This window comes from Esox lucius, chromosome 2, assembly GCF_011004845.1.
Source record: "Esox lucius isolate fEsoLuc1 chromosome 2, fEsoLuc1.pri, whole genome shotgun sequence".
Lineage (NCBI taxonomy): Eukaryota > Metazoa > Chordata > Actinopteri > Esociformes > Esocidae > Esox > Esox lucius.
In genome coordinates this window covers 25,042,773-25,064,926 of record NC_047570.1, presented here as the reverse complement: position 1 = coordinate 25,064,926, position 22,154 = coordinate 25,042,773, and the positions used below count along the sequence as shown (strand labels likewise).

At 41.8% G+C, this 22,154-nt stretch overlaps 2 protein-coding genes across 7 annotated transcripts in view; both read left to right on the top strand.

Annotated features, from left to right (window-relative positions):
* The first annotated feature begins 1,025 nt into the window (after nt 1-1,025).
* aktip (akt interacting protein) lies at nt 1,026-10,808 on the top strand. The gene is made up of 10 exons (XM_010892663.5): nt 1,026-1,215; nt 2,042-2,166; nt 5,392-5,612; nt 5,740-5,804; nt 6,538-6,638; nt 6,795-6,883; nt 8,093-8,191; nt 8,805-8,912; nt 9,024-9,084; nt 9,255-10,808. The coding sequence occupies exons 2-10, from the start codon at nt 2,119-2,121 to the stop codon at nt 9,360-9,362; spliced, it is 900 nt and encodes a 299-aa protein (XP_010890965.2). The 5' UTR covers nt 1,026-1,215; nt 2,042-2,118; the 3' UTR covers nt 9,363-10,808.
* Nucleotides 10,809-11,344: 536 nt separating this feature from the next.
* Nucleotides 11,345-22,154, top strand: part of chd9 (chromodomain helicase DNA binding protein 9) — an 85,771-nt gene continuing 74,961 nt past the window's right edge. For 5 of the 6 annotated variants that reach the window (XM_034297660.1, XM_010892660.5, XM_010892659.5 and 2 more), the window contains exons 1-2: nt 11,345-11,469; nt 19,318-21,034. In XM_034297660.1, the coding sequence (XP_034153551.1) occupies nt 19,442-21,034 (1,593 nt within the window). In that variant the 5' untranslated portion in view covers nt 11,345-11,469; nt 19,318-19,441. Of the gene's footprint in view, nt 11,470-11,960; nt 12,276-19,317; nt 21,035-22,154 lie in introns of all 6 variants that reach the window. The other variant, XM_034297656.1, reaches the window with a different exon arrangement.

Sequence of the window (22,154 nt, the reverse complement as noted above, 5' to 3'; positions counted from 1 at the left end):
GGAGGGTTTGAGAAATGAAACAAAAGAGGACGACATTTGTTTTTAGATCTCACTTGTCCTTCAATACATGTTCTGAGTGTGAAACCAATTCCAAAGAGGGCTTAGTGTTTGCTGATTTTCACTCTTATCTTCTACTTGATAAATTAGGTCACAGATTTGTTTGGATCTGCCCTAACCTGGTTGTATAGGTTCCAATTGAGCACCAATTAAAAGTCAAAACCAGCATACAGTAGGCCCTCCGTGGAATCTGTTTTACACCTATGCATTACCACCTCCAGCGTTACACACGTGACTACAGTTTGCTTTGAATTGGGTCATATCAACCCTTCAAGTGAGTTCAAAACTTCAAAGTTGTTCATTCTTCCTCTCAAGCTAAATCAAAGGCACGGGGTAGCTATTGTAAATTGGACTGACACTTGAGATGGTATTCAAAACTGAATAAGGCCCAGAGGGAATGGATAGGGCAATTGCTTATGGAGTCCTTCCAAAAAAATCTTTCAACTTCCAGCATCGCCCCTGTTCTTGTGCTTCTCATGTGAATGACCTTGTCACCAGCGACTTTGAGCAAAGATAAAAGAGACAGTGCAGATAGGAAGACATCCGACTCTGAGACAGGACACAAGGGCTGTTCTTATCCTGGAAGAGCCTCTCTGGACTGCCATTGCATTTCAGAGAGTGGTCAAGGTGCCTCAAAACAATACTTCTCACTCGACGTTCTTGCTTATGTACACAGAGAGAACACAGTGAGCCTCGATGGTTTATTGCAGACATGATAATATACTTCGTCTGAAGCTGAGTTCAGGACGTTTTTAAGTTCTGGAACTTTCAGATTATGATTAGCTATGCAGATAGGAAAACGCCTCTCCAACATTTAGAATTATGAACCACGTGTGGTTTACCGAACCAATTTGGTTTTGCAACTGAACGTAGTCAATCACTAAAAAAACTTAATCAAATTTCACCCACGGTTTTTCAAAAGCCAATAGGAATCTTCCGTTGTGAGTAGGAAACGCCCATCAGCAGCAAGGGTTTGATTGATTCTCGGTGTCTGTGAGATTACTTATGCAGCTACCCTGTAACCCAAACAATTGCGGTTCACCTTTTTGTTTTGATCAATGTTGACTGTAACAGCGTCGTTAATAGGCTAATTTAGTTAAGGACAGCGTATCTTAATTGTTTTTAAAACGTTTGCATAAATGGCTAATTTCTGAACAGGTAATGTTACATGTCTGAATTTGTTTGGGAGACAGCTAGCTAGCTAGCTACGTTGGCAACTATATAGTAGCTACTGTAGTTAGCTACGTTGGCAACTAGATAGTAGCTAGCTAACGTTAGCAGAGATGTCGTTTTTGTCCTTGGCTACACTACACTCCTGAAGTGACGTTATGCAGTGTCGGTAGACTCAATAACCCATCGGTAATGTTAGTTAGGATGCCCTGTAACAGGTTTTCTGCGTTTCCGATGCATACAATAAATTAATCTGTACGTACAGTCGTTGATGTTTGATAGCCAGTTACTGTTATGCTAGCTCACTTTCTAATGTGCTGTCTACGTTGTACTGTGTAATGTATGTTGTATATCTGCGTTTGAAAGTAAATTCACAGAATTCTGTTACTACCATGTAATAATTTGTACCGGCAACACTGATGAAAATAATGTGAACATTTCTGGTTCGCAAGCTATCGAGTAACGTTGGCTAGTAAAATTAGCAAATGCAGACACAATGCCAAACATCATAAATACCGGCTGTATGTTATGTAGCTTTCGATGTTATTTCGATAGTGACACTAAAGTAACCTAAATGTTTAAAAAACCTTTGTCAACATTACCTGTTAATAATGGCATCGCTATTACGTGTGAGGTTTAAAGTGCTTGACCTGGCAGAGACTGTAGGCATTTTTGACATGTCGTCACTGAGATTCGCTTGTCCGAGCTGTTGCAGCGTCAGCGGGTCGGAATGCCACAGTTGTCACCCAGAGTCATCTTGCCGTGTGTGTGTTGAGCGAGCATCAGTCATTTGTTCTGTCAATTATATCCCCAGTGACACAGTCGGATGGCGCAGGCAGCACTTCTCGTGGTACCGACATAGATGGACCAAAAGTTTAACCTCCATGAGTAATGAACCTGAACCCATTCTGGAGCATGTCTACCAATACTGGTCGCAAGGTAAGGGAGTGTTCTTCTGCACAGAGGTCCGAATTCGCTCAAGTTCACTCGACACACAAGCGAGATGAACGAGACAAACCCTGGATCTTCTCAAGAAATTTCCAAAGAGACATCCGCACACTGAAAGTAAGCTTAGTGTGGTCAAAATGTGTTTCACTAACACTTCCCTGCTAAGTTAACTGCATGCCTTTCTTGAAGCACTTGAGGTTAGGAGGAATGTTGGAGTACAGGAATTCTCGCATGGTAATGTCTTAACTTGATGGGTGCAGTGAGCTCTCGTAATGCACTAGACCTAGTCACGCCTTTTTCTACAGCTTTCTGCGGTTACTGGCTTTTCAGTCTTCGCGTTGTACAGCTGCAGATAGTGTCAGACGTGACTTCAGACAAATAACATCACGTATGACAGTTGTGGGAGGAGTCTGTTGTTACTTGCGAAGTTGGACCTTGATGTTCTACTATACTTTAAAGATTGTGATGGTAAAACCGTTCAGCTGTGCTGCACCTTCCAATCGTGCTGCAAGTTTCAATTGTAACTGGAAATGTTTAATGTTGATTTGATTTGACAGAGGTACTAACAATCAGCTTTTTATAGTGGGATGTATATTTGTGACTCTCCCATTATAAACCAAATGAGGCAATATGTACTGACCTGTGGGTTTGGTGAACTGCTATAACACTAGTTTACTGATGTCACTTTGGAAAAAAATCTGTCTAGTATTGAAACATAGGTCTGAATAATGGCTTCTCAGGACTTTCAGTCATTTCGTGTTTTCTTTAGAGGGAATGGGATGGTTGCTGATGTGTTCTGGAACTTCCTGCTGTCATATATCTGTGAGAGAAACCACCCTTCACCCCTCTGCCCAACACAAAGCTTGATTTGGTAGGATATGATTGTCTAGTCTCTTGTAGAGGTGCTTTTTGTAGGGACTTGCTCTCATACTCTGTGAAAGAAGGAAACCAATGCCATAAGAGACTCTCTGAAACTTGAGATGTCGCCGGACATGCCACCCAGGGCTTAATACTTGCTGTGCTACCATCTGTGTTTTGACTTATAGCTTGACAAGAGCTCTCTATACTAACCAACATATGCTTCTTATCAATTGATAGTCTTCAATTATGTGTTTAAAAAAAAAAATCTGGAACGAAAATGTACTGATGTTTTGGATTGTCAGTGAGTATAATCCATAGAACGATATTTTTTTTTAACAAGACTTGTCTGTGTTTTACAGTTATATTTACTAAAATATTTCTAAAGTGATATCATTTAATTTGTCTCATTTGTTTTGGCCGTACCCTCCGTTTTTATAATGTTTCATCTGTTGATGCTACAGAGCCAAATTTAGTGTCATATGACGCTTTACGGTTTGCTCTGTCAAACCATTGTTTTTTTTATCGACCTTTTACTAATACAGAAAAAAATGGTCGCTTCAAATTATTGGCCCCCTTGATGAGTACAAAATGTTAATTAAATAAACACAGGCTATGAGTGATTATTATGGATTACATGTGGAATGTATTGTATTTGTTAATGATTTTATCGAATCAGCTAAAATAAAATTTCTTAAATTGAATATAAAAAAAGTACTCCAAAAAAAGTCTACCTTGTTTTTAGTGCTTTATGCACCCTACTTTTGCCAGAATAATGGCACAGACTTTTCTTGTACTTTAAGATTAGAGAACACATCGATTGTTCCTTCATTAAAAATCTTTCCAGATTCTTGAGTTCCTTCGTTCTGCACTTTCTGACTGTTCTCTTAAATAAAAAAAACACAGGTTTTTACTTTCTCACGACAGAGGCTTTGTAATAAATGTTTTCCAGTAGGCTGTTGGCATGGAGGTCCCATCTAATTGTGGATTTGGAGTCTTGGTGACTCCACGATGCATCCACATTCACTAACTTTCCAACTTTGGCATAGTTTACCACATTTCTATAGCCCTGTTAAACAGCAAACATTTCCTGAGCAGTAGTACTTTCCATACTTTTTTACATCTCTTTACCTGCTATGTCATACAGGCTTTTTTGGTCATCTTCGTGAAGATCGTCAGTGATTGGAGTCAACTGTATATTTTTAGCATCCTAACACTCCGGTCCTGGGGGGCCAAACCACTTGACATTTCTATTCCTACATGGTAGTTACTTGCACACACAGGTTCCTCAGGTCTGATTGACTTATTAAAATCAGAAGTGTTGCAGCCTTCCAGGGCCAGAGTTTTATAGCCCTGCTCTATGGGGATATAGAAGTTACAGGTTGGGATCTCTGCTACTTCTAAATGATCCAGTTTCTAAGCATTACCAAAACAGGGAATGTGAAATTTGATTTGAAATTGTTGCCTTTGGCTAGTTACTTGAAGGATCTGAGATGGCATAAAGGCAGGACTGTGATTGGTTAGATTGCCTTCTGTAAAATTTGTCACACATCCGGTAGTAGTGGATGTCTCACTGGTACTTTGATATGATCATAGAGCCTATTTAGACAACATCAACTGTTGTGAACACAGTATTATTTAAATTGGGGAATTACTGTATTCATCTGTTTTGTATGTCTGTTGCTAATCTGGCATCAAGTCTCTTTCATCTAAATTAAACTATTATAGTGTAAAAACCCCTTGAATATGCTGTTCCCATCCATGCGTAGTAGGGCCTCTGGGGGTGATTGGTCTATCCACAGAGGGTTCCAGAAGACTCATGAGGTTACTGGGGTCCTTCAGGGTTAGTCAGTGCCGGGGGAAAAAAACAACGTTTAACAAGATGTTGAAAGAACTCCCAAACAACAGTGTATTTATTTTTATTTAATTTGTTTACCAATATTATTTAATTTATTACAATCATGAATTAAAATCAGGAGCTTTATGATCCTAGTGTTTTCTTTGTAGAACCTACCATTAAAATATAATGGATTATTAAAGGAGAGCTGAGCAATATGGATAAATCCATATGATTAGTTTATTAATTTAACTCAAACCTTGTGCACCAGTTTATTTATTTGCATGTTAGTCTCAACAAAAATACCCACTTACCTAACTTTTAATATCCTGTCAGAAAAACCCTAAATTTGCTGGGTAACTTAATTTCACCTTGTAGGGCTAATTATGATTATTATACAGTAACATGTTAAGCGGTCAATACCTATTCCCTGGGAATCATCAGTGCTCAGTTTTTACTTCCTCAATGAAAATCTTGACCTATGAACATGCTATTTGTTTTCTGTCCATCCTGCTGAGCAGAGATCTGACAGTGAGGAACAGAGTGTGCAGCAGATTGCTGAGCAACAACAGAGAGCCAGTCCTTCCAGGCCAAGCTTTGGGAAGAAGCAGCTTCCCACCATCCCCAAGAATACCGCCCCCATCACCAAGCCTGCCTCTCCTGCCACCACGACCCAGTCAATCAACGGGACACACGCTTCCTATGGCCCTTTCTACCTGGAGTATTCGCTGCTGGCCGAGTTGTAAGTACTGGCCCTCGATCAGACTTTGGTTGGTTTTAGTACTGCTAGTATGCCAACTCTGAAATCTTTCTGAATGTGTCCTTCCCAAAAGGCATTCATTGTAACCATGTGACTCTCTGACCTACAGCACGCTAGTGATCAAGCAGAAGCTGCCAGGAATCTATGTCCAGCCATCCTACAAATCAGCATTGAGTAAGAGCCCACAAGCTGTATGCCCGCGCTAAAATACATCATCTCAATGTAATCTGTTCAAAATAATCACAGGGATTTGGTTATTAAAGACGCAGCAGTATTTCTTGTTTTCCTGTTGGTAAGCAATTCCATTTATAACAACAGTAAGGTACTACACGCACACAAGGCTGAACCGTAAACCTTAAGCAAAACATTACACATTTCAACCGATAGGTCATTAAAGATGTTCTGCTGGTGCACTCTGATGTTACTGGCCTACCCTCTTGGATTGTTTTAACTGTGAGTTGCCGATTCCAGAATCAGTTCCTGGGGGATATGTGTTTAGCTATGTTGAGATGGTTTTTAGAAGGAGCCCATTGTATAGTCAGGAGCCCATGGAATGTACAGTGAGTTTAATACTGTTGTCTCTTTGTCCTCAGGAGAATGCTGTGTTCTTGTGTCACAGTAAATGTAATACTATGTTATTGTATTAGGTTCTGTTAAGTAAAATGATGTGGTTATTTGATATTGCAGACATTCATTCAGCTTTGATGTAATTTCATTTAACAGTCCCCTTTTGCCTTAGTAGACGAGCGCAGAGCGTGTTCCCCACGAGCGCAGAGCGTGTTCCCCACGAGCGCAGAGCGTGTTCCCCACGAGCGCAGAGCGTGTTCCCCACGAGCGCAGAGCGTAGGGAACACTCGGAATGACACAAGGAGACAAGGTCCGCTTGAACATTTTCTCTACTTTCCAGTGTGGTTTGGGGTCATCTTCATCAGACATGGCCTGTATCAGGATGGAGTCTTCAAGTTCACAGTGTACATTCCAGATAACTACCCTGATGGGGAGTGTCCTGTAAGTACTTCAGCTCTAAGTCTAGAACACAGCTCTTTACGCACAAGCCTTCTTTCAGCGTTTCCTGCTTCTATTGCACGGGCTTGAAAGACTTTGTGCGTTAAAGTGTTCCTCTTCTTAATGGTGCTTTGTTCTCTCCCCTGTACGAACCTTCAGAGGGTGGTGTTTGATATCCCAGTGTTTCACCCACTGGTGGACCCTGTTTCAGGAGAGCTTGATGTCAGGAGAGCCTTCACCAAGTGGAGGTGAGAACATAATTGGGCTGGTCCCCGATGTACCGGTTGCTACATAAGTTTTAAAGCTTGGACTGATTTCACAGGCATCCTGGAGAGGATGGAGTTCGGTAATGACAAAAAAAAGTATACTTTTTACATTTTTAAGACACGCTTGGACAATGTTTTAGAATCACTTGCCGTCAATCTGCTTATCCCCATAGTGATAATAAAGTCTTTAGATTATAAATCCAGCAGTGTCTCAGGTACATGAATGTTCTAAAGGGCAATTGGAAGAAAAACGTTCTCAAAATCACAGCAATCATGCAAGCTGTTTAATTAGAAAGCGATTCAGGTATCCATTACGCTTGTAGAATATGTAAACATGCAACAACTACCATGGATTTATAATACGTTATGTTTAGGATTATGCCTTTGGTTTCTTAATGTCCTAATGTATATTTGATTGCCTAAATAAGACATTTCAGTGGCATACAGCTAGGTCTTTAGTTTGTTATTACCTGTACATTTCTGTGGTTGGATGTTGGTGTCCATTAATACAAGGTCAGGTATCTGTCATTCAAACAATAAATAAATCCAGTTTTAAACGGATAGTTTAATTTTATATTGCCTGCCTCTGAAGTTGTAATAATTGTTATTTGTAATTTAAAAAAGAAATCGTGTTATTCCTACAAAATAAAAATCTCCCAGGGACGAGCGCAATTGAGAACTTAAATGTAAATACAATTTAAGTTTCCAAGTTAAATACATACACAACATTTCTACATTCCCTAAATGCATGGTCATTATAGAACCACAAGTCATCACAAGTGTAGTAACCCATAGCACATCAGGGCAAATTTTTTTTTCAGGGGTGAAAGTTAGGGTTATTATAAGGTTAAGGAAAATATGACTATTCAACCATGGACAAGTACAGTAATCTAAATAGACTTGGTAAAATCACTAGAATCGTATTAACACCCATTGATTACGTTACCTGTATCTTGTCAATGGGTCGCCTGGTGCATTCAGGATTATTCTGGTCGAAGGCTTCCACTCCTTCAAAACAATGCTATAATGTCAAATGTATTTGGGTTTTTTTCTATGTTGTTTACCACTAATGGCTTGACATTAGGGTCTGAATGTTTCTGTCAGAGGAGTTGTATTTGGTTTGACGTTATGTTGACAATCATCACTTAATGCTGTATTTGTTGTCTCCCCTCTTTCATTTTGCACTTGAAGGCGCAATCACAACCACATCTGGCAGGTCCTGATGTACGCTCGCACTGTGTTTTACAAGATCAACACCATGGAACCGCTCAACCCGGAAGCTGCAGTTTTGTACGTTTTCTCCTTAACTGCCTAAGTTCCCAACTTTGGGGGCATCAGCTTTTTATTAAATCTTTTTTACACCACTCAGCTGATGATTTAGATTAGAAACCAGCTTTAAAATGCCGTAGGTGTGACTTGGGATGTAATTTTCACATTACTGTTTATAGCAATTGATCTAATCACTTTGTTAAATATTTCCTATTAGAGGGTTCTTATGAATTTTATCATAAAACATATTTGGTTAATTGAATGCCATTTGTGAAAATCAGGCAGGCTCTTTAGCATTAAGAGTAGTAGAAAATACTCTACATAAAAGATGCCATGAGTGTTGTTGAACTGCATAGAATTGCAAGAAATTGGCTTTGAAAGATCACGTTCAAAAAATAGGGATCCTTGGGGGAAAAGGTTTGGAAAGCCCTGCTCTACTGGGTAATGTCTCGGTTGGCCTGTGTTAGGGTTTATACAGGTCAACTAGCATTGTAGTTGTGCTCCAATCAAATCTTTGAGTCAGCTTTTAATCATTCCTTAGGCTTATGACCTAATTGCCCCCAATCTTCTCTGCTCTACAAACACTGTACTGATTGGTTGTTTGTGTAATTAAACATTGTATATCTGGGTTCAGGTATGACAAGGATGTGCAGTTGTTCAAAAGCAAGGTGGTAGAAAGTGTCAAACTATGCAACAGCCACCTCTTCGACCAACCGAAGATAGATGATCCTTATGCAATAAGGTTGGTTGTCGGGAAATTTTTGTTTCTGGGATTTCATAGTGCAAAAACACATCTAAACATTCCCTTTTGATGCTGTAAATGGTTGCTTCTCCTTAATTTGTCTGTTTCTAGTTTCTCCCCATGGAACCCAGCTGTCCACGATGAAGCGAAGGAACGGATGTTCACTCACAAAGTGAGTTTTCTAATCCCTAGCAGTGAGCTTTTTCGAGTTCTGTAAAATGGAGCATGTGCCTTTAAAGCGTCTTAATCTTCCAAAATGTCTTATTTTACCTGACTGACAGTCAGCAGGGCTGTTCCATTATGCTAGCTGGGCAGTGTGGTCATGTGTTTCTGTTGTCGCAGAGACGGCCTGAGGATCATCACAAGGGCCTGCAGGTGTCAGGACTGTCTTGGGTGAAGCCCGGTTCAACACAGCCCTTCAGCAAAGATGAAAACTCTCAACAGAGCTGAACTGTGCTTTCTGCCTGCAATATTGGTCAGCTGCCAGTAGAGGGAGATGCAGGCTTAATGCCACGCCTTAGATGGGCTTAAACAGCAAGTTGTGTGAATAGCAATTGAACCTGTTGAATGGACTTAATTTAACATTGAAACACTATTGTCTTGATACGCTCAGCTTTAAAAGCATTAGACATCTTGTGCTCAGACCTCATTAGAACTAAAAATATGTATCCTATGTAAATCAACAATGACAACTGGATGTCTTATTAACAAAGGCTGCAATGCAATCAAAATTTTTTACTTTATTTTCTTCTCTGCTCTTTGCACATGCTTTGGGTTTGTTCTGTACACATGCACTCAAAGCTGGTTAAAGGCAAGAATAATATTCTACATTAATGATGGGTAGAATATATTCTATTTGGTGGGTGCACCGTGAATCCCTAACTGCTTGTTAGGATGGGTTCATGATAGTTATTGTTCATACTTTGGACTTGCTTTAAATGTGTTCAATGTGGATGGTCACAAACCTTGAGTTGTTTAGTGTTTTCCCCAAGAATTTTACATTTTGTCAAATTAAACATAGATACACTTTTTATTTTGGTTTTGATTTGTTTATACTTTTGAATGAAGGTTTAGATATGTTTTTTTATCCCTCTTTATTGTTTAAACTATTGTTTCGGAAAATAGGTTATATATATATATTATGCAGACAATATTTTAATTCGGATGCTTAATTCCATAATGATTTATTAATATTTTCATTGGTTTTAATTCATTTTGAATTCTCTATTTACTGTTAACCGGTTGATGTGTAAAGTTTGAAGTGTAAATAAAAAGTTATCTGCAGTGGAAATGGCTACCCTCTTCACAGACAGGGATGCAGTGTTTTGTTACCTGGTGATATTTATATTGCTGTGAAATGAAGTCAATTTAATGCATACTTTTCCTACTTCACACACATGCTGCTGTTTGGACTGTTGCATTTGGCAAAACAATGTTTTCTCATTTCACCGTTTTATCTTTCCCATATGGAAGAAAAACCTCATCTGTTGAATGAAAATGCTCTATATCCAGTGTGAGTTTTGAACATTTAATTTTTGCTTGTGGAAGGAATAAAAAATCGCATACCAATGACTATTTTTGATGTAGACTGGGTGGGGTATTTTAGGTTGTTTTGCTATGACCTTGGCCGTGCAATCCCGAATGAACCAAGTCTTTTAAATTACCTCTACAAGGACAAGAATCTGTTTTCATGCTAATTTCTTGCAATTCACAATATATGGTGACACAAAAGTTTTAAAGATTGAGTTGCTAGTAATTTATGTAAAACTAAAAGGGGAATACAGGTGGTATTATGTTTAAATCTTGGTTGGTGGATTACTGTGTGTATCAATATCTCTCCTAGCCTCTTATGCCCACAGTTGTTCAGGGTTACCAATAAATATTGTTAATATTTCACCCTCTAAATGTATTCATCTTATTTGTTCAATCTATCAAATATAAGCCCTGAATCAAAACTTGCTGTTAAACACTAAATGCATTTTTGATTAGCTTTTCATGTTAGTACTTTAAAAAAAACTTGCGCTCTTATAAGCCTATACAGTTGGTACAACGTATGGGATTGGATTTAGAAGTACCGCGACGAGACACTGGAGGTCGCCATAGACTGACTAGTGGTTTCAATTTTATTTTCCCACTATCTCTCGCCTGTCAGAGTCAACATTAGTATCCGGGAGACTACAGTTTTGTGTAATCAAAGTAAAACCTTCACCGATTGGCTTTAGCTTCACCGCGGCCATCTTGTGTGCATTGACTTTACAACCACCTTTCTCAGATATTTGTCATTTTCTTTAAAATATGAATGTCTTATTGCATAACTTTTAATTTGTAATTTTGGCCATGTGAACCGGCTCCAAATGTAATCTGACATTATCAAAAATCGACGAATCCTCAACTGTCCAATCAGAACGCAAGTAACTGATATGCAAATTGTGTTATCATCGTCACGTCAGCAGCAGAACCGCTGTGGTCGCCAGCAGCGGTATAACTACGTTACAACTTCGCGGTTATAAATCTTCCTAAACTGTCGTTTTCTGTCTACGGAATTTGCTTCACTTCGGTAAGTAATATTATTTATTGTCCTAATTATAAAGTATTGGCTCCACAAAGAGCTTTCAACTCAGGTACCAAGCTGTCATTCTTATGACTGAAAGACAGTGACGCTCAGCTGTGGTCACTAGCAGTGGGAATCTCGCTCTGAAATCAACCAGATGGCTAGAATATGAACTGGCTCGCGATTATGGAATTATTCCACTTCAATAATAGTTTGTCAGAGTTCGAAATATTGCCTTCTTGTTGCTAAAGTTATTGACTGCGTTTCGTTATGGTGGTCCTGAACTGACAGCGACCCGCGGTGAGGGTACGAGCCTCGAACCAGCACAGCATCGTTTCCATCGGAAAGCAGAGGATAAAGTGTTATCAGTCGGGAGTATAGACGAAAACGAAACTCGCTCAGGTCCATAAATGGTTTAATTGTGGTCAATCCATTGCATTGTTCTGACTGAATGACTGTCGACCCCCTTCCACCACCTCCTCCCTCTTCTAACTCAGCCGAGGCGTCACGACACCACTGAAGTCGAGGGGAGAGGGGCTTGGAAGGAAAGAAGACATTGAAGTGGTGATGAGAGAACACGTGTGCGATTCGAGCCTCGAAGAACAAATGGTGGAACAAATACTTCAGGCTTGGCACTTGTCTTTTGTATTCATAAAGTTAATATTAAGATAATTTATCTATCTACGTACCTTGTTGGCTCATGGGAAACACATCGAGTGTCAAGCAGCCTTTTAAAGAAGCAACAAGGCCATTGTGAAGATTCGATGCTCAGATAGCCACGAGCCAGTTAGCTGCACTCAGAGGATGCTGAGGTTAGTGGCCATTACAGTCGGGCTTCTGTCCCGTGTTCATTGTCGTTCGGTTCTTGCGAAGCAACACGAGTTGTAGATCATTTAGCGATTGTGGAAGCTATGGCCAAGTACATTTAACGAATGCGTTAAACGCTACTTGTGACCGTTCTTACTTTGTATTAACGCTAGTCCACTGGGATTATTCCTAGTTCATCATGGCGACTTCACAAACTAGTGTAATCAGCAGCCAGTTTATTAATGCCTATTGTCTTTATGATTATCAAATATGTCAGTTGCGTATATGTAGTTTATGCAAATTGCATTTTGAAGCCAGAATCCATGATGAATCTATTGTCGACGAACGTCGGTGTCTGAGTTTGTACAGTTGGATAGGTTATTTCGGTATTTCTCTGTCGTTTTCGGCTCTGCACTTGTTCTCTGTATTTTGTTAAGTGCCTAGATTAGGTCATTGGGAAATCAACGACGCCTTATTATTTAGGGTAGAAGTTGCCAGTGTAGGTTGTAAATATTACAGGCATATAGTCTTGATAAACAAAGGAAGAAGCAAGAGGTAAATGTAAGCAGGAAGCGCACCACAATCACGAATGCGTTTATATAGCACTCAATATGATGGGACCTGTTGATTGTGCTCTGTTATGGTCTTTGATCCGTTTTCAGTGGGGGTTCTTTGCTTAGGAGGAGGGGGGGGGGTTGATTAGCAGCAAGCGGTGTCTCATTCGCGCCAGATTACCAGTGTACGAATTTGGCAAATTAAGCTATTTTTCTGCTTTATTCATAGATAAACCAACACATTTTGGATGTCTCTGTGTACAGTTTCAATACACTCTGGTTAGCCAATCTATCTAGTGTTGGTGCAATTACATATTACACTCAACAAATATGAAATTCTAGAATGTCATATGAGTACAATTGCTAAAATAAAAATATGTATTTCAACAAGTATTTCACTACTCATGGCACAGGTGAATTTATTGACAGCCCTTGTACTACAGGGAAACAAAGACATTTAGAAGATGGTGAATGGTGTGTGTGGCCAAATGGCTCCATTTTCATGTCATCCAACAACTGAAAATGTCAGAATTTTGTTAAACAACTTGGGCCCCTGAATTGGAACCTGTGCTTTCATCAGATCACGTGGAAATCGGTAGCTGTTTAGGCCCTGGGCGGTTGAGGCTTGAACTTTACCCAATATCAGGCAATTTTCCCCCAAAACGTGGTTACCTCTTTTTCGAGGTGGGAACTTGGCCTCAGTTACATTTTTGAGCAAGACAAAAAACTGAGCTATAAATTGGCCATCTCAGTCTCAAGAGTTAAAACACACTGAAAACCTGTGGGTTTAATCCATCCACAGTGTTGTATTGTGAGGTCTTTAAAATATTGAAAATATGAGTATCAATATAATGTGCCTTCACTTTGATTACTTTTTAAAATAAAATCCCACATAGGCTGTTTAATATGCAACCATAACACAGAATATGCAGATTATAAAATATTAAAACTTTATTCATTCACTTACCCCCACCCCCCCCCCCACCAACAAAATATTTAGTTTCACTTTGCATGCTTGGCCACCTGTCTCTTCTCCTTTGAGTGGACAGTGCTTCAATCGTTTCATAACTTTCTTAGAGACAGCACTCACTTGTATAAAATAACAGATTGCCTCTTCTATGCAAACGTAGGCTAGTTGATCAGTGCAATTATAACAGTTGAAGGGATTGTTTGTAATCTATAGAGCCATGAAATCAGCTAAAACCTGGTCAACACCTCAATGCATGCATGCAGTCCTATTGAGTAATATGCATGAATCTGTTTTGCGATTAGGATCTACATCGTGACTCCCTATTGACATTTCAGGAAATATGAAAGTGATGTGATGTCATACTTGTGGTATAAGAGCAGCTCTTAGCCATGGTGTATTGGCCATATACCACCCCCCCCTTTGTTTACATAATCTTAATTGGATGATTTGACTTTAGTTCCAATTTACTTGAGATGAAGAGGCAGCCGCTGCAAAACCTGGGCTCAGGCAAACTACCTAGCCTTCTTCGTAGGATCCATTCAGACTGTACAGCAGCCGGGGTAGGATTCGGGACTGATCTTACCTCTAATTGAGTGATCAGATTTTCCTGTCAGTTTGGGAGAATTAGACCTGGCCGTTCTGTCCATTGTCAGTTGCCTTGGAGCATTGCCAAGTGGCTTAGAGAGACGTGAATTATCTTGTCATGCCTGGCCTTCCCTCAGCTGTAGGTCAGTGCTGCAAGAACATTTTCAACTACTAGTGGGCTGGCTGCTAATCATACGTGTGCAGAGCTCTAGTGCGGCCAAGAGCTGGTCACAGCTTCATGATCTGGCCCTTGCTATCTTTTTTTGGGCTATTTCTTCTCACTTTAAATGACACCTTTTAAAAAAACATTTTCACCACATCAGGATAGATTAAACAATTGGGTTTTAGGTATCCTTTAATTCCGGTCTGCACCGTCAAGAGACTTGTTTGGTTAGCAGTGTTTCTGTAGTGCAGAGTTTGCTACAAATACAATCATTACTGGATTCAAGTAGGATTAGTCTACTTTGTAGTTAAATGAGGAATTGTTAGGTTCAGCCCCTCTAGTGTCAATTTAATAACAATGTAACAACTAGCTAGCTTGGCATTCGGCCACTGTGTCCCTCCATTGCTAAAATAACATTGTCTATATAGGACTGTGATGGTAATTTTAAAAAACGATGGGAATGCTATCTAATTTTTACGCAGAGAAAAAAACATCAGAAGTTTTTGTATGGTTGGATAGAATTTTTAGCTAGTTTACTTTGTGTTACAAACTGTCTACCTTTCTTCTTTCAAATTGGTTTGGATGCTACAGTAGCATATACTGGAGTGCCTGGGCGGAGTAGCTATATAAATCTTTGAAGCCGGTCAATAGAGTTCATTGCTTGCTTGCTCTTAAATAGGCTTAAAAATACTGAAGTTTTCTTTTAATAAGATAGTTGTCTAATTCATAATTATCTATTAATCTTGCCCAAATCCACACACACCTGTGGCAGAAAGTTTCCTACTGTATTCAGCAAGTCTGGACTCAATAATAACCAAAGGTTGTGACGTAATCATCACACTGTAAAAGTCTAATATCTGTTGTTTAGTCTACATCATTGGTGTAATTGTTGCATCTTCTTTAAGACAGTTTGCCAGAGCTTTCTTTAAAGCAAGAATTACAACAGTGGTGAAAGGGTGCTTTTGTAACAGCTCTTTGGTGAACACTTGGCTGCAGCCTCACCTGTTGTTGCCTCAGTATTGTCCATTATTGGCGCTACCGATGAGCTTACTTCGCAAGTCACTCTGCCGTAACAGGTGCACTTCCATCACGAAACAATCAAATAGAAATGTAAGCTATATCAAACGCTTATTTCACAATCCCCGGAAGCTTCCAGCACGCTGTAACCGATCTTCGGTGGTTCTTACTTTGGGCATGTGTATTTTTTTCAGATTTAAAGGCACTTTGATCAGTGCTGGTATGTGACATTATGCACAAATATTTGATTAAACATTGGGAAACCCACAACACTTGGTGTGTATGGGTTTATTGCTCTTATATCAGTGTTATTGTTTTATAAATATAACTCAGCATTTGTGTCAGTCGATTGGATACATCGTTAATGAAATTGATAATAAATGGGTAATGGCTTGTTCCAGATGTTCTATTAGTGATCGATTTCATAGGACATGCATGTTGGTCACAAAAATAATGATTACTATTTTCCTCATTAACAGAGAAGCGCAGCCATTTAAATGTCTGCTGTCTGTCCTGCTTCCCAATACCCTTTTTTCTTGTGTGTTTGGTGTTATGCATTTTGTTTGCGTTTGGTGTCACAAACTGGTTCAATGCCATGTCCTCATGGCTCCGCCCACACTCTCCTAGAATAAAACAAAGGACAGCCATAGGCCGAGCAGGAGAACTGTCACATTGGTGTTACGCGTTTTGTTTGTGTTTGGTGGTACCTGTTTTGTTTATGTTTGGTGGTACCTGTTTTGTTTGTATTTGGTGGTACCTGTTTTGTTTGTGTTTGGTGTTACCCTTTTTGTTTGTGTTTGGTGGTACTTTTTTTTTTCTGTTTTCAGTGGTACTGGTTTTGTTTGTGTGTTTGGTCATATCCTTTATGTTTGGATTGCGTGTTATCCATTTAGTTTGTGTTTGGTGCGGTCTGTTTTATTTGTGGTACCCATTTTGTTTGTATTCGGAGTTACATGTTTTGTTTTTGTGTTGATTGGTAGCAGTTTTGTGTATGTTCAGGCCTACCTGGTTTGTTTGTGTGTCCATTGGTACCTTGGTTGCACAAACAGTTTAGGGGGCGATATGGGGGGGGGGGAGGGGGGGTAATGGCCCCATTCATTTCCTTTTGTCTCTGTGAGTGGTTAAGTCCCATGTAGCCTAATTGAAGTTGTGACGGTTAGTCCACTTAGCTTAACTGGCACACTATTTTATTTTGCGTGCATTGATGTACTGCACTTTGATTGACTGAACAGCAAGTGATGACTCTTTTATAGAGTGTCCATCGTATTGAAACGGGATATGATACGATAGTTACCCAAAGTTTTAATTAATGTTTTCCTAGGATAAAAAGCCCATGTCTGGACCTGCTACACAGTGTGACACTTAATTGAGTGACTTGCCAATGTAGCCAACTGAATCGCATCAGTGACATTTATTTGGCTCCCAGCTTTCCATTGTTCATTGGGCTTGAGGAGGAGATGACCACGCCTCTTAGGGATGCAGAGGGAAGAGAGGGAGTGTGCACATTGTCTATTTTGACAACAGATGCCAGCCCAGCTATTGTTGTTAAATAGAAAGACTGCATTTTAGAACTCTTTATTTTATTTAAATTACAATGTCAATCCTTTCCATGTAGTTCTTTTAATATAACCATGAGGAACAGAGCTGCCATAACCAAAAACATGCTTTTTTCTAGGTCTGTCAGAACTCACTCGCACTGCCTGGACTTCCTCACGAAGTGTGTCAAGAACAAGACACTCTAAATGCCTATCTGTAGATTTGACCTATCTATAGCTACATACTTTACATTGCGTTTGAGACATAATATCACTGTAGCGTGTCAAGTGTAGATATTCAAAAGTTGCTTTCATTTTGTTCTGTGAATCCTTTAACCCACTACAATACATTGTATTGTACCTTACTTCTTTGCCCTGTGAAGTAAGTGTCCATACCATCAGTGTAGTGTTCGCAGGTCATTACAAACCGGCAACAGTGGGAAAGAGTAGCACAAGTTAAATGAAAGCAATCAGTCCAGCTTCGTTTGTGTATCATGTGAACAGCAAATAGGCGGCTGAAAATAAGAGATCCTCACATGGGCAAGTTGCTACAGAACGTTTTCATAAACAATGAATCACCGATGCTTTCTTTTTAAATGTCCTAATGAGTCACTGATGTGTTTTGTGTATGTTATATTCATGTGAAAAGTACTACATTTTAATACGTTCAATACATTTATTTAAATACTACTACTGATTATTCATTAATTATATATACATTATTATTGTTGAATACCATTTCAGTTGCTGGATTCTGTGGTTCTGGAGGCCCTAAGCAAGGCTACATGAATGATTCACTGTAATCAGGTTAGGGTTAGTTTGGAGTCTCAGTGCTTCCTTTATGAATGTTGATCGTGTATTGGCTTGAGTCATATGACAAACCGAACCTCTATAACATTGAGTCCAAACTGAGTCATCAAAGTCATAAATTATAGACAGCGACATCTCCAACCCCTCTACCCAACTCAACCTTAACAGACATTCAAGCACTGGGTCCCACTTGCAATTGAATCATTGGGTCTCAGTTTCAGTTGAAGCAGTGGGTCTTAGTTGTAATTGAAGCAGTGGGTCTTAGTTGTAACTGAAGCCTTGGGTATCAGTTGTAATTCAAGCAATGTGTCTTAGTTAGAGGTGTGGGTCTCAGTTGTAATTGAAGCAGTGGGTCTTAATTGTAACTGAAGCTGTGGATTTCAGTTGCAATTCAAGCAATGGGTCTTAGAGCTGAAGCAGTGTGTCTTAGTTGTAAATGAAGCATTTGTTCACAGTTGGAACTGAAGCAGTGGGTCTCAGTTGTGATTGAAGCAAATTAGTCTTAGTTGTAACTGAATCAGTGAGTCTCAGTTGTGATTGAAGTAATGGGTATCAGTTGTTATTGAAGTAATGGGTATCAGTTGTAATTGAACCAGTGGGTGTAAGTTTTAATTAATTGGTTTTTATTTTTTGCAATTAACACAGAGTGTCTCAGTTGTAACTGATGCAGAAAGCCTCAGTTGCGTGTCCCACACTGACTCAAAAGGCGTGAGAGCCATGACCACACAGCCAGGAAGGCATTTCAACGTGTGTAGGAAAGTGAGTGTGTGTAGTGAGTCAGCAGGTTGTGACTGAGCCCAGTGGTCCGTCATCTTCTATCGGCCTGTGGCTAAATGCTTCTGCAGACAGCCTTCCTGGCTGTTGACATAAACAGCATCAGCTGTCTGTCTGCACATCACTCCCCTCCTCCACACATTCAGTAGCTGCTAGCAGGCAGACGGTTCAGTAGCTAGCTGGGCTGAGGCTGGGATCAGAGGGCTTTGAACAGACGAAGACTACAGGCACCTGGCTGCTGGGCTGTCTGGCAGTTGGTTCAAATCAGATGTGTTACCACAGAACTACCCGCTGCCAACCAGAGATAATTGACAGTGCCAAATGAATCCCAGGCCTTTCTGACCTAGCCATTACCTGGCTTTCTGGCAGCCACTGTATTCACTGTTGTTGTTCATGTGGCAGAGCTGGAGCAGCTATTTGGCCTGCACGGCAATACATTGTTAATTACACTGTATGAGACGGGGATGCTTGAGGCATTTTAACGGACTGAGAAGGGTATTGTTTTAAAGAACACAGGTTGAGCCGAGCGACGTTTCTTGACAATCTCATTTACTGCGCGGACCGCACACATTCTCAGTGCGACCTCTTTGTTATGTCTCTCCTCTTTGTTAAATTTCACTTTTTTTCCCCTCTCCACAGAACCTGTCTGTGATGGACATACTCTAGCTCAGTAACCCGTGACGCTCCTCAGGACCAGCTACAACCCGGCGGAGGTCCAACGCGAAGAACTGGTCTCCGTAAGACTGACCCCGTTGTCTGGGCCATGACCGATCCCATCATGGACTTCTTTGATGACCCCAACCTGTTCGTGGCGGGGCTGGACGGGCTGGCTGAGGACGGCTTCTCTTCTGGACCGTCGCTGGTGGACGAGCTCAACCTCAGTGCCGGGTTTGAGCCCCTGCAGGTGGACCCGATGGGGCCGGGGAAACACACCGGGATGATACCCACCTCCATGCCCGCCTCCACCTCCACCCAGCGGGGCATGTCCTATGGCCAGCCGATGGGACACTTTGCGGGCATGAAGGCACAGAACACCCTAGGCCAGCCCTTTGCAGGGCCCGAGGGCGTGAGCGGCGGAGCCGGTCTGATGATGGCGGCACAGCATACCCAGTTCCACGGACGCTCGATGGGCCCGGCACCCGAGTCCAACGGGCTGTTCTCCAACAGCAGCCCGATGTGGGGCAACCAGGACCAGAACGGGAACCTCTACCATCCGATGTCCCAGCAGCAGCAACTACATCAGCAGCAGCAGCTGCAGCTCCACGACCGGCAGCAACTCCTCCGGCAGCAGCGGCCGGCAGCGCAGCATCCCTGTCAGCAGCAGCAGCTTCAGCAGTTACAGCAGCACCAGCTCCTGGCCCAGCAGCAGCACAGCTTCCCCTTCCACCAGGCCGGCCAGCCGCCAGCTCACCATAACCAGCAGCTCACCATCGGGGGGAACCAGTTCCACCCCAGGACCGTGCCTAACTCGGGGGCTCTGGCCAAAGCTTACGCAGAGACCCCCAATGTCACGCTGGGCGGAGCTCCTCCGCAGCAGGGGAGCTACCAGCTGGTGCGGGGGCCTCAGGGGGCGTTCCCTGGGGTGGGCCCGGAGGATTCTAGCCTGACCTTCTCCCCCATGGCTCACACCCGCAACCTGCCCTCCTGCTCAGTCAGCTCAGCCGCAGCCTACCCTCCCTCCCAGTATGCCTTCCCTGGCCAGGGACAGTCGGGCATCTCCGGCCTGAGCCAGCCTCTCTCTTCAGCCCCAGTGTCCATGACCAGTACGGCCCCTCTGCCCTCCTTAGTGCCTGAGCTCACGCTCTCGGGGACCGGATGTCCGTTTTCGTCCACCCCAGAGATGGCTCAACAACAGCAGCCCCAGCAGGTCCCAGTCAGCCAGGCTGAGGAGGAATGTCCCTTCCGGGCCCTGCGTTGTTCCAGACAGACCCAGGGGAACCAGGGGAACTACAACTCGTCTGAGATGTTCGGCCAGGCCATGAGCTGCTACCCCAGTGCAGCCAGCCAGCTCGTCCCAGACCAGCACCAGCCCCAGGGCTTTGGATCCAACCTGGAAGTGACCAGACCTCCAGCCAGCACTGCTACCAGTAACGGCTTTGCAGCCCTAGAAGACAGCCTGGCAGGTCTCCAGGGGGAGGTGGAGGCCCAGGGAGGGGGATTTGAAGGTCTGGAGGCCCCAGACCTACTGGCTGATGAGCTTCTGCCCCAGCTGGAGGCTGCCTTCAGTCAGCACGACCACCACCACCCCAGCTGTTCCTGGACCAATGGTGGGGACGGAGAGAGGGATGAAGAGGTTCAGGAAGAGGAAAAGATGGTGGAAGAAGACAACACCATTTCCATAGACTACGAGATAAAGGCAAGCCCACTGTACCATTAATTGTTGGCTTTGAGTGTGAGTCTGCTTAGGTCAAGCTGACAGAAAGGATGACATGGGTGGATTAAGAAAATCACACTGTGGATGTATATAAAAGGAAGTTATCTTTGCTGATATTTCTCCTTCCACCTGACCACGTGGCCATGAGGGGATTGGTGAATTAAATTGTCTGCTCCTTTTTTGCCGGACCGCGTAAGCGGAGCAGGCCAAGAAGAGCGAACGCCTCTTACAGAGGCTGACTGACTGACTGACTACCCCTTGTTAACTAGCGTTGTGGTTAGCAACTCGGTCTGTCATGCAAGAGGCTGGTGTTTGAGGCACGACAAAAAACAAATGATGCATTAGGATTTGTTCAGGAAAGACAAAAAAAGTTTCTACTTCAGTAGCTACGTTGTAGTAAGCCCAAAATATTGCGACAATTTTACACAATGCTTAATGTTGTCTAGCTAAATATTCTAACTTGGCGTGATGTTAACGCGTGACAACATGATCTAATGCTGGGAGGCTATACCAACACTGCACACGTAAACAAAGTATGCATCTAGTAGTTGTTAAAGACAGTCTGCCCCATAGAAAACCGCAGATCAAAACCAGCCAGGGACAACAACATTCATCCCTTCTAATCGTGGGTCGGCTGAACTAGGCTTGCCTGGTTTCTTTTCTGGTTTGTATATTCCCATTTATATCTTATTCTAAAGCTGGTTTCCTGATAGAGATGGAACTTAGGCTTAGGCTTAGGTGTTTTAACTGTATGTTTTTCCTGCACATATTGTGCACTGCCAGTACGTCGTTAGATAAAGCGTTGATAATTATCCGATCATCAGAACGGCTGCACTGATCTCAGATCAGCTGTAGCCATTCAACCTAAACAACATAACATTATAATTATACCACAATACCGACGATGAACCAGTTCCTAAAAAAAACATGTTCCACTATGCCTGCACGTTTTGACACCATTTATTTTAACGGTCATTGTTGACCCTATTATAATAACAATTATTATGATGCCCTACATCACAGTGGGACATGGAAATCTGTTGCACTGACATAGAGCCTCGACAAGCTTTCCCCTGCTCTCAGCAGCCAGACGTCAGCCAGA

Coding starts and splice junctions, on each gene's coding strand:
- aktip (XM_010892663.5), top strand. CDS start 2,119: ATGAACCTGAACCCATTCTGGAGCATGTCTACCAATACTGGTCGCAAG. Junction 2,167..5,391: donor CTACCAATACTGGTCGCAAG/GTAAGGGAGTGT, acceptor CCTGCTGAGCAG/AGATCTGACAGTGAGGAACA. Junction 8,192..8,804: donor AACCCGGAAGCTGCAGTTTT/GTACGTTTTCTC, acceptor ATCTGGGTTCAG/GTATGACAAGGATGTGCAGT.